Source organism: Phaethon aethereus (genome assembly GCF_964289735.1).
Source record: "Phaethon aethereus genome assembly, chromosome: 7".
Lineage (NCBI taxonomy): Eukaryota > Metazoa > Chordata > Aves > Phaethontiformes > Phaethontidae > Phaethon > Phaethon aethereus.
In genome coordinates, this window is record NC_138583.1 from 2,437,332 (window position 1) to 2,450,189 (window position 12,858).

Genomic DNA, 12,858 nt, shown 5'->3' on the forward strand with positions numbered 1-12,858 from the left:
CGGGCTCCCCATGCTTGCTCACCCCATGCTGGCTGTTTAGACAGAGACAAGTGGCAGCAATTCCTGAATGCCACGGCCACCTATATGTTTGTATGGCATCCATATAGGGACAGGCAAGCACTCCTCGGAATGCTGCAACTCATTCTGGGTATGACGGCAGCATCGCGGATGGCTGTTGCTTAACAACATGAAAACAGTTTGCAGGGTTGGCGTTGCTTGCTAAAGGAACAGTATAATTTTACCGTGTATTGGTGAAGAGCAACAATCAGTGCCAGAAAGAGGAACTGCGCTCCAGCCATCCAGGCTGGTGGCACCCTGAAAGCTTCGGTTTTGTTACGCTATGAGTGAATTACCCGCTTCTGCTCATGTTGTTGCTACACTAGTGATCCAGGTCTGTGCTACAGCTTTATCATTTGATCAGGTGGGCTTAGTGCTCCTAGTTCGAACAGTGAAATTACTGAAACTTTCTTCTTCCAGTAACAAAGAAAAAAGGTAATATTCCTCAGTACTCATCTAATGGGCTTTTGAGAACTAGTTGCCTTCAAAATTCATTTGATAAACTGCACCGTTCTTTGGGCTTATCAAACCTTGTGGTTTATCAATACTTTGTAATGGATGCAAGTCCTTCTCAGGCTGTAACAATGAGACAAGTCAATGGTAATTTAAAGTTACCATTTCTGCATGCAGCATTTGAAAGGGCAGCAAGCAAGCGTGTGCTAAGCAGGGGAAAGCTGCTGCCCTTTTTATTTCTGGCTAGCTGTGTGTCTTTGCACAGCCAAGAACTAGGGCTTGATGAGAAAGCATTCAAATGTATACCCCCATTTGCAGCACAATTATAAATCTTACAAGGCAAGATGCATTTATCACCGTCCACCGGCTTTAAAATATACCTACTTGTAAAGCTTTGAGTTACAACTGACATTTGCTAAAGGCAAACATGTAAAAAGGAGAAGCCACTTCCCAACCACGGAGATCATCACACGTAAGCAACCTGGGGATGTCCACCACAAGAAGCCAGAAGCACCGTGGCTGTGACCCATCAGAGACTTTTAAATAATCAAGCTGTATTCCCTTAGGAGTGCGTGGCACCTTCCAGACAGCACTTTCGTGTTTGTGACTGGCCCAAAATACCGCGCTCCCGCTACCCGTTTTTCCACCATGTAAGCTGAAATTTGTGTCAGAGAGTGCTGCTGTTCTCCCATTCCTAAAAATGCAGTTTTTTTCCCCTATCTCTTTTCCATTTTGCTGACCGTGCAAGTTTTCCAGCCACATAACCAGATTCTGGAAGGATTCAACCCGGCATGGTGGGATGCTGCGTGACTGCGCCGTGACATCACTCCGCCATCAGAAAGCACACCAAGACAGACACGCACACACCACCCACGACGACCACGCTGTCCTTTCCCCAACACCAGCTCAGGCAAAATCCTGGGTGCAAAGACTACCTACCATTAATGCGTAAATATTTTAAACTTCCTAACAGGTCCCCAGTAGATCTGCAGGCTTGCTCATAGGACTATATACTTAAACAAAGGAGAAAACAAAAAAAGGTTTCTATTTTTCTCCTGACATTCCTTGCTCTGCCTCACAGCGGGTATTCCACTGCCCTTCTACAGCCATGCAGCTGGTCATTTGCACCTTGCTTGCACTGAAAATGCAGCAGATGCCATACTAAACCACAAAACTATCAGTGCCTGCTTGGAGGAGTGTACAAATTAAATCAATGTCAGGAGCAATGATTATCCCCTTGATCGGTCAGCCAGTGAGCAGTTCTGCCACCCAGAGGAAAATGCTCGTGCCTTGTATCAGCTTTACAGATTTCAGTGGTTAAGTAGCTGTAAATTATATCCCAAGACTCAGATATGTTATTCTACTTACTGTATCCACCAAAGCCATGCTAATACTTCACTTCCCAAAGGAAAAGTGACCTCTTTTTTACTGTATCAGACTGTATCCTGTTATTGCTGTTGGTTCTGGCACCCACTGCCTGCTCACAGTCTAAAATCTGTATTAATTTGCAGTATGGCATCCTCAGAAAACAAAGATTCAAATTCTGTATTGATTTACAGTATTATATCCACAGAAAATAAAAAAGAAAAAAAGTAACCCCCCCCATCTTCTGCACCTTTGAAAGATTTCATGAAGCCCTCTCTTTGCCAACAGTATTCAAAATTCTGAAAGTCACTACAAGTTTAGCTGAAATCGAGCTAAGTTTACATAAACCCCACCCATTGCTGAAAAAGTGACATTTCTTATGCTCTTTGCATTGAGGCAGCACAAAGGAGACAGCATGGACAGGTATTGCCTTTGGTAAGCATGCCCAGCTCTACTGACCACCAGTGTTAGGCCTGACAGTCCTTCACAGAGCTGGAGCTAAAGCTGGTATAGCTGTGAGTCTCCAGAAAAAGAATCAACTTTTTTTTCCCCCCTTAGAAAACTGAGAGAAACTGGGAGAAAATGTTTCTCAAAAAAGCGTGTGATCTTATCAAAGTATTTAGTAAGAACCGAACTGACAGATCTTGCAATAAAAATGATGTAGTGAAATAACAACAGTATCTTGAACAGGATTAAAAAATAACATTTTACTAGTTATTTCAAATAATAGATTTTTTCTTCCATCATTCTCATTTATATGTTCAGACTCTAGCTAAACTCCAAACAGCTAGTGTTTGTTAGGTACCAAGTGCAAATACGCCAAGATAAAAGAGTTAGGAGAAAGAAATACCTGGTCTTTTTTTTTTTTTTCCCCTTGCCTGGCAGGCTACATTGCATCTCTCATACCTAAAAACAAGTACCGTCTCTCAAAATATTTGGTCAGAAACCTCAGCTTGAAAAGGAGGTATTTGATAGAAATGTCACATTTACATCAGCGTAACATGCAAACAGCTTCTGAAGACAAACATGAAGAGGAATCTTGTGGAGGAGAACCTGTGCAAGGGGAAAACAAACGCAATCACAGTAGCAGAAGTCCATTTACTGCCAGAGCAAAACCAACAGCGGTTGTCATCCGGTAGTGTGGTGAAACTTCAACTATAGCAATGGGGAAAGAATGATGATGCCAGTCATTTCCTTACTAATTGCACGCCTTTATCTGTTGACTATTCCTATCTTTCGAGAGGTATCCAGATTGTTCTCACAACTAGTTTGATCTTATCCTGAAAAAGAAGTTTGCGTAATACAACAGGACACTTTTCTCATGTGAATATATATCTTTTTTTTTTTCTTTCCTATATCACATTGGAGAAGAACACCGTGCTCTGTATTGCTAATGTCTTTTAGGTATTGGTGACTATGAACAGTGGCAATTCTCAGCTCCTTATTCCAGTTGTAACACAACACACGCACTACTTTGAGGTACAAACAAATTATAAGCAGGTGCCAAAATTTACGTAGTGTGTTTTGCAAGTAATGCTTACTTAAAAAGTTTTTGAAATAATTCTGTGTGTGCGTTCTGACACCCTTTGCCCTTCACAGATCCGTTTATGCATATTAGCCTCGTAAAATATTCCCTTTTTATGCTCTTCACCATCATCCATTTGTCTTTTCAGCAGGTTTATGTTCAACACTATTGGAATGGAATAGCGATTGTACCGTTTAACCCAACAGCTAGCTGGGCTTGAAAATATATTCATCCCCTTCCTATAATTACTCTTTAATTCCTATTTCTGCTACACAGACTCGTGTATCATCCTGGTTTATTTTGGAGGAACATGGCCATAGGATGACAATTATTGATGGAGCATAAAAGAACTAAAGACCGTATAAAGAAGACGACAGAACTGATGTGGGAAGAGATGAAAAGATGAAAAATGGACTAGAGAAGAAAATTGGAATGAGCTAATTTACAAAAGAAAATGAACAAACTGCGGCCAGGTAACTCCAAATAAGATTAATTGCTACACATTTCCTGCCTCTTTGCAACTTTTATCTTATTTAATCTTCTATTCCACTTTTCCATGTAGCAGTGCTATACTCATAAACTCCGATTCCACTCTTCCGTAAGTTTGCTAGCTGGGTGTTGAGTGAGATCCTCCGTTCGCATTAACTGGTACATCACTATCGACCTTTGGTATTGTTACTCAAATTTAAGCCAGCCGAGGATTTGCTCCATTGACTTTCATGGATTTATTTTTAATTCATTACTCTGAGTTCAGAATAAAGAGCTCTGGATATAAATCTTGAACATAAATAGACAATTTCCAAATCTAAACAGTATAGCCACAAGTACCATACAGAAAAACAAGCTAGGCATGTATAGAAGTGTCTGAAAAGTTAACCAAATGTTGCTGTGCATTTATTAGTAGTTTACTGTTTATTAAACAATAAATCAAGATCCCGAAAACCTGATTAATTTAAATGAAGTATTGTTTAGTGAAATGGGAGCCTGTCAAAATAGTTGTTGGGGAGGACAATTAATTGGTACAAATGTGAGTGCAAATTTTGTTTTTAAACTTTAAAGCGTGTCGTTTGTAGTATACAACGTATGTGCACAATACAAATTTCATACATTTTCCTCAGTGACAATAAAAAGCGCAGTTTATTATAAACTGAAGTAAAAATTAAAATAAAAAATAAAATAAAATCACAGTTTTGTCATTGGTATGTGAAGGTTGTTCCAAGGGCCCATCCAGAGCTCCTCTTCATCTGACTGTGTGTGTTCACTGTGCGACTCCAAGGGCTCTTTGACATCCTCGTTATCAAGAACCGACTCTTGCTCTTCTGTGCTTTTCATTTTGGAGCCTCCTGGCTTCGTTACTATATTTTCGGCCCCTATAGTAGAGGAAGCAAATGAGACACTGCAAGGTCTTGTGTTCATTTTATCACTAGAAGACGGTCCCTTTGACAACGTGTTCAGTGGGACATTCTCCTCATGTGTCACTGCAAGCTTGTCCAGTTTCTTGAATTGTTTCCCCAGCCTCACTGGAGATGTGACTTTTAAATTATTACCAAGGCAAATGCGACGGGTTCTGACAACAGAGCCATTCTGTGCAATGTAGATGTTACCGTTGATGTTGTGTTGAATATTCGGGTTACTAATACGATTCCTCTGGCTGGAATCGGGAGCGCTGTCTTCTCCAGTGGAGCTGGTCTCATACTCTGGGTCGACTATCAGCTTGATCCTTTTCTTTCTGGCCCACTGTTTGACAATAAATAGAAATGTCGTTAAATCTCAGCACTATTTCTTACATTTTCCTGCCCTTTTTTCTACTTGTTATTTCTCGTCTTTTATCTAGACACCCATATGAATTTTTATTAACTTGGTCTTTTGTATCCTTCCTCTTAGGGTGTACACAGATATTTCTTAATTGTTTTGATTACCACTGTGTGCCCTGTCATATATACCCAATGCTTGAACAGGCAAACAATTCTTTGTACTAAGAAGTTGTAAGACAGATAAATTCCTTTTAGTTCATGAACTCGCAAAATGTGAGTCAGATGAGAGTGTATAAAACCTGTGATGTTTTTCTTCAGGTTTGGAACATAGTGACAAATTTGTTTTGTTTTGGGTTTTTTGGGGTTTTTTTTGTTTGGTTTTGGGTTTATTTGTTTTTGTTTTTTTCTAAAGAGTCACTCAGCTGTGCTCCTGTTAAGTCAAAGTGCACTTTCTTTGGTGAATCCTGAGAATGGAGACGTTACTTTCTGAAAGGAAACTTCTGTAAATCACGATATTGATAAGCCAATATTTTGACAAAGCAATGTCTCAGTCTGTCTAGCAAAGAGAGCTGAAAAACAACTAGAATAATAACCCCTTCTAACAAGAACAGGAAGGCACTGATAATGAAGCCATTGTGTAAGTGATACCTTCTCAGAAATTACTGTACTAATGGGTAAATGCTAGGAAGGCCTGAGGAGTTTTCTTCCAGAGTATTACTACATAGTAAATTCAGTGCAGAAATGGCGTTGAGCACGTCTGGTTTATATGTGCAACGCATCAAGCAGACAAAGATCTCGAGACCTACACAAGGGAAATTCTCAGGCACGACGCTGGCAAAATTGGCTGGTTAAAAAAAAAAAAAAAAAGCGCTTGAGATAAGGCTTTGTGCCAATTCCAATCTAGTGGAATCAATGGAGATGCTTTGCTATTAAATGGAAGATGGTGGAGAAATGAAACTTCGGATTTTTATATAATTTGTATTTTTTAAAGAGCTAATGTGAACAATTTCCATGTTGCTGTGACTTTGTACTAACAGTGATTACACAAAGCCCATTACTTATTTTAATTTATAATTGATCTTTTTAAAATAAATGCCTCCTTGCAGTACACTGAAACAAGCTACTATCATTCTTGAATTAATAATGAAAACGCCGTTAGTTCACTAAGGAAGCAGATACCATCACAATTAACTCCCACTGCAATACATACACATGCATGCAAGAAAAAACAGTTTTTAGAGAAAGAAAATCATGCAAGGTGCAAGCAGGTGATGATTACTCTCAAGCTTTTGAAAAGTTACACTTTGTACAAATTACTTAGATGTCTATTCTTTTCTTCCTGATAAAGACATACAATTTTCTTCACATAGATATATTCAGATGACTGAAAGGACTGACTAGTTTAAATGGGATTGACATTAAAACACTGTGTACAGCCACAACTTTGTGCTATATGGCAATACAAAATGTAGGCAAGCAATCATAAATCTAGTGTGCATTTCAACCGGAATTAAAGACAGTAGTTGAAAAGTTAGTATCACGCTTTGCAGCTCAACACCAATTGTCCTGTCAGTGTAACTCCACAGCAGGTTCAAGTATCTTAGAAATTCAAGCATTTTTCTCTCCCCATCTCACAGAGACTTCCTGGCAGAGCTTCGCTGCGTACGCCAGAATTTGTACTAGCTTTAAGGTACTCACTCACAAGACTAATCCAATACTGGCTCAAAGCTTTAATTTTATGTAGGCTGCTTATTACTTATCTGGATAAACCTAGTGGTTGAGCAACAGTTCTGTGGCTTTTGATACACAGTAAATAAAGCACAGATACAGATTGCATACTCTGTGTGCAGGCAGCACGGGTAAGAGCTCCATGAGGAGGTACGTCGTGTCACGCAGAGGTTGCTTCTTATAGCAAAGCACAAAGGCCACTTGTGCTGTCAATAACAGAAGTCCTTCCTAGGCAATCATGCTCATTCTGAGCAGAACTGTGCTAATGAAAGTGCTACAAGGTATCTCTACTGAATGACATCAGATATTACAGGTTGCTGAATTTTAAAAGGCAGATACGAAAACATAGAACATAGGTGATGGTTACCTTCAGCAATACTCTGCTGTTACGCATCTCAAACTTATAAACAGATGTTTGTAAAAAAATTAATAAAATCACTGTACTGCTAGGTGGGAAGGGCAGACGCTGGAAAATGTAATCCGCTTCCTTTTCTGACCAAGCTCACTTCGTACACCTACCCCTGCATCCCTGTCGTGTACATCACTGGTACGCGAAACCCAAGTCCCATGAATCACAAACATTTTAATCCCAGCTCTGCCAGTAATACTCTGCGGTTTTGGGAGTGTTGCTTTGCTGTAATTTCAGCTGTCCTCCCTGCAAACAGGGCTAACGTTTGCAGCAGAGAGCTCCTTTGAAGATTAGCAAATATCGTACGGTGGGGGAACATAAGGTAAAACCATGTATGACTTCTCAGTCTTTTCATCCTCATCATCATGCCTGTTCTTCACTGAATTCCATGTTTTGCCCTCTTGCCTTCCTCCAGTGTTCCATTTTGTGACAGACATAACCTGCATGTGTTGCGTTTTGTGACAGACATAACCTGCATGAACATAGGGCCCTTAACAGGTTGTGCCATGAGGTTCGTCCAGCTATCGATACCAGCTAATGCAAAATGCAGTGTTACTTTGCTTCACAATATGCATAATGCAAAAAGGATTAAATCTTAAGTTTCAACACAATACCTCTTTAACTACATTATTGAAACCAGCAGAGAAAAAGTAGTAGTCCTTCCTGTCATTGCACAATGAAAATTAATCTTTCTATATTCACCACTAAGTATACCTGAGTAGTCTCTCAGAGGAATTACATTAGTTTGGTTTTCTACAGTTTTATCTTTAAGACAGCACATAGGGTTCAAATGCTGAAGCAATAAGCTTTGACATTTCCTTTTTGGCTGTCTCTAGTCAAATGCATATTGCTTAGGAAAGACCACACAGAAGACACAGCAAACAAGATCACTCTTTACTGCAAAACGTCCACCTACTGTCGCTCCTTCTTAAAAGGACGTAGAATCACCCGTAGTTTCTGACTCAGTAACGGCAGTATCCAGGGTCTCATCTGACTGAGACTGACTGTTTTCCTGGGACACATTCTTTCTTATTTTCTTTCTTTTCATGTTGGTGTCAGAACTTTGATTCTCTGTATCAGGGGAAGTAGTAGTTTTACCAGAAGCGGTGCTAGCTGTGCTTTTTGTCCCTTCAGTACCTTTGGAAGTAACACTGATTTCACTTCCTAGGCAAGAAGATTCATTCTTACTGATAGTTTCCTCCCTGTCACTAGCATCTGTATCAACCTCTTCTGTGCTTTCATCCACGCTATCCTCACCACTAATAGGTGATTTTCCTCTCTTGTCTTCTTCAGTAGCAGCAGTTTTTGCATTGGCAGATGTTTCAGAAACTGCTTTGTTTGAGTTATCTGCTGTCTCATCGGGGCTTGCGCTGACTCGCTCCACATCTGGTCGCTCATCTTCTTCTGACACCTCTTCTATCGTGTCTTCTATTTCAAGGCTGGCAGAGGTGGTTTTGCTCTTATAGCTGGATCCTGAAGTTTTCCTGTAGCTCGTGTCCCTGTCACTACCTGATGCATTAGAGCTAATATTTGATTTCTGGCTGGATCGCCTCGCTCTGCCATGAGAGCTACCTCCCCTACTTGTTATACTGGACCTTTCAGTGCTTCTTCTACTGCTGGACTCACTAGTCCCCGATTTGCTGTATGAACTTTGCGTAGATGAGCTCTTTGACAGGCTACCATCTTCATTACTGTCAGAGTTTTCCTCATCATCGTCCTCTTCAGACGAGTCCTCCTCTGATTCACTGCTAGAGCTGGATCCAGAGTCATCATCAGAATCCCCAAAATCGTGCCCAGTTTCTTCATCTGAGTCCACAGTACTTTCAGTGGCTTCATCTTGGTCCAGAGTTACTTTCAAGTAGTCTTTATCTTCTGACTCCGAGCCCGAGCTACTACTCTTCACAGATGATTCATCTGAAGTGTATTTTCTTCTCTTCTTCTTCTTCTCATAATCACTATCCTCATGTTCACTCTCTGCTGTGATACTTATTGAAACTCCTGATTTTGCTTCATCTCTTTCATAGTCTTCCTCTCCTTTTCCTCTTGCATGCACTGAATCTTTGCTAATAGGCTCTTGAAATTTTCTGGAGACACTAATGCGTTTTAACACATGATTTAGTTTTCTCATCGAAGGTCTGTCATCTGTCGGTTTCTGGAAGTAACTTCCCCTGATAATCATGCTTTTCTCACCGTCCACTTGGCGAGCTGACATCAACTTGGCATAACTGGAATCTTTCCTACCAGCCTTCACTTTCTGCAGAATCATTGGGAATATCTTTGCCTTCTTCCACGGAGAATGAGCAGACTCAGTTCTTCCTACCGGTTTGTGAGAACTGACTGCTACGCGACTTAAATGCATCACTGCTTTTAGTTTCCTTTTTCCCTGGCTGGGCCTATATGCTCTTCCAGAACCATGTCTTAGGTCCATCCCACCACCTAAAGGTCTACCTTCTACTTGAGCCCCTGCTCTCTGGCTTATACCTCTGCTTGAAGGACCTCTGCCTTGACTCATCCCCTGCAAATCATGAAAATGGAACTTGATTACAATTTGGAAGGTAGTTATTGTGAAAACTTGTACCCTAAAATAACTCAGTAGGAACAAATGGAACATTTTTTCCCAGCATCAAAACTAACCTACCTGTTTTAGAATAGCTTTTGACCAAAGTTGTGGGGAAAGTTCTACTTGTAGAATAGGTTGCAAGTGCACAACTACCTTACTCTGCAACAAGGGAAAATACTGGCTCAGAAATGTTATCTCTTCTCATTTAATTAAAACCCATGTGATGGATTAAGAGTCTAGTATTTCTGAAAATCAGATTTAAAAAAACCAAACATTTATGTCAACTTTCTTCTGGCTACCACTGACATTTTAAAATTTCTTTACAATCAGCTGTGAACTTTAGGATAAATCAGCTTAGGTGACTGCTTTTCGCAGTGGAAAACCACCAGTTATAGGCTGAATATTAGTAATAACCCATTTGGTTAACAATATAAAATGGAATTACCAAAGGCTATGTGGATTTTTCATTGAGCTAGAAATCTACACTGAGGGAGAAATAAATGTGGCTATTAAAAGAAACTTTGCAATTCCTTTTTATTTCTAGAAGAAGGGGAAGAGGTGCTGACAAACTTCACCGGTCATCAGAAGGGCAAACAATGATTAGCATTGGAAGAGCTGCTTATTCGCTCTATACAGAACACAATACTCTAATCAATTACAGAGGACATTTGACAGGGTTTAATGGTCCTTCATCTTGTTGCAGAGACAGAATTAACACATCAGAGAGGCTTACCTCTTCTGCTGTCGATCCATGCGGACTATAGTAGTAGCCACCGTCATTCTCCACCACAACTTCCCCATACTCATCGTACATCCCTGAAGGAGACAGCAATCGGCGGCGACTCCCATACTGAGGCAGTTCATACCTGGCAAAAACACCATCGTCCCCTCATAACATGCACCAACGTGTTCACGTGTCTCTCCATACATAGCAACAAATGCACATGCTTACATCCCGAGAGGACAAGAGTTTCTTTGCTCTCTTTTCTCTCTACTTTTGAGAAGCTTACTATGCTTTTTTCCTTAGCGTCAACACAATCCAAACCCTCTTCCCATTGCAACTGGCTGTACAACTAGAGGGCGACCCGAATTGCGAAGTCTCTGGGATCAGTCAAGAACCCCCCAAGTGCACTGACCTTCTTTCCAGGTACCAGATTTTTTGGGGGATCTTTTTTTATAATTACGAAATGAAAGAGCAGGTTCCCTGGGATCAGTTCTGGAGAATCCCTGTGAGCTTCTAAGAATAATTGCTTGTAAGCAATAATCCCTGAAGTGCTTGCAGACAGATGGGCATTATCAGAACAAGGCAGGATGATGTTTTTCTAGGGACAAGGCCAGATGCTAGTTGGGAACTGTGAGCAGAAAGCATCAGTCACTGAACTCGGGCTGGTGAGCCACAAAAGGGGAGGAGATGGTGAAAATTAATTTCCAAGACAGCAGAACTATGCAAGTAAAAAAGTGAATATAAAAACAGAATGATAGATGAGGAATACACTCTGCAAGCATAATAACTGGATTCCTAAAGAAGCAGGAATTATACAACTCCCCCTTAACTTTTAAAAAGAGTTTTGTTGTTAGTGTGCACCTTTGTGGACACAAAGATTAAAGTAATCCTGAGGTTCAGCAAAGTCTCCAGATTAGATGCTGTAATAATAAACATCACCAACCTGGAAAAGCAGCATTTTCAGAAAATATATAAGAAAACCGAAAATATACCCATGCTCATAACTGTAGTAATCTTGCCCATAGTATTCCTGCCCTGGATCAATTCCAGACTCCATACTTAACTCCTGTCAAAAGAGAAACACTGACTGAATGCAAACAGTTACACACAGTAATAACTGATGAAAGAGGTGCAAAGAACGGTATCTTAAAGTGCAAACAAGCAAAATAAAAAAGGATAATAATTGGAGAAACATTGACAACTGTTAAGAACCACAATGAGAAGCCAACAGGGGCTTTAAATGACCCCTTCCCTGGTTGTACTCCCTGGGAGTGACCCTTCTAAGTCAGCTAAACGCAGACACTGTTCTGGCGTGGCACACTGTCTCACTTATCCTGTACAAAAACCTCATTCAGTAAACTGGACTCACAGCAAATACGCTGTCACTTCTTGCGCCTCTTCTCAAAGGAAAAAGCTGTGTTGAAAGATTAGGGCTATTTTACTTACAGTGTTTGTCAGGTCTCTTTTTTTTTTTTTTTTTAAAATGTTTCCTGAACCATCAACAATCTTGCGCAGCATTGGACTCAGCTAAGTACTTGTCTGTATCCTACAAAAGCACCAGCGTGTCCTTAAGCTCCTTTCACGCACTGTTTGGTATAGGCCTGCTCTGTGGAATACCTCTAAACTGCTGTATCGACACAGAACACCAGGGATTGGGTTTTGGCAAGGGACTGCATGTTGTCTCTCTCTCACAGCTTCCTAGGGGTTTTTTCTCCTGTACAATGAATTTAAAGTTGTGTCAGAGCATCTCATTGTAATTCCTTATAATGACTACAGAAACGATCACCGTTCTGTACCACAAATACAATATCATCAATAGCAACCTCTCACAAAAGCTACATTTGCTCTACTGCTTATTCTGCAAACGATATTGGGTCTGAAGGATGTGAAATAGAAAGTACTGAGTTTATAATCCAGAGCGGCCTTTGCACTTCGCAGCAGCGTGCTAATGCTTTCATTACCTTGGCAGGCCAACCGCTTTGTTCATGTTTAGGTACAATAATCAATTATCAGTTGACTGACATCTGAAAAAACAGACTGCGGTTGGACAGCGAGGAAATTACTCTGTCTCTGAGTCTGGACACGAAACTAGGAAAGCTTTCAGTCCCTGTGATGAGGTCCACGGGAGCAACTAAAAGATGCTCAAGGGGAAAATACCACAACATAGTAAATTTAAAGTATTTAATTACAGCAACGTAAATAGGGTAACAATGCCAGGACTCTTCTTTTCATCTAATACAGCCAGGTGGAAAAATATTACCAAAGACAGACAAGTTTTTATTA

General features: G+C 40.5%; 1 protein-coding gene across 4 annotated transcripts in view; it reads right to left on the reverse strand.

The window, feature by feature from the left end:
• Nucleotides 1-4,272: 4,272 nt before the first annotated feature.
• Nucleotides 4,273-12,858, reverse strand: part of PCDH15 (protocadherin related 15) — a gene marked incomplete at its 3' end in the record, with an annotated part of 380,126 nt that continues 371,540 nt past the window's right edge. For 2 of the 4 annotated variants that reach the window (XM_082002568.1, XM_082002567.1), the window contains 3 exons: nt 11,568-11,641; nt 10,585-10,717; nt 4,273-5,137 (listed from right to left, as the gene is read on the reverse strand). In XM_082002568.1, coding sequence (XP_081858694.1) covers nt 4,583-5,137; nt 10,585-10,717; nt 11,568-11,641 — 762 coding nt within the window. Of the gene's footprint in view, nt 5,138-8,219; nt 9,807-10,584; nt 10,718-11,567; nt 11,642-12,858 lie in introns of those variants that run through there. The other 2 variants (XM_082002565.1, XM_082002566.1) reach the window with 2 other exon arrangements.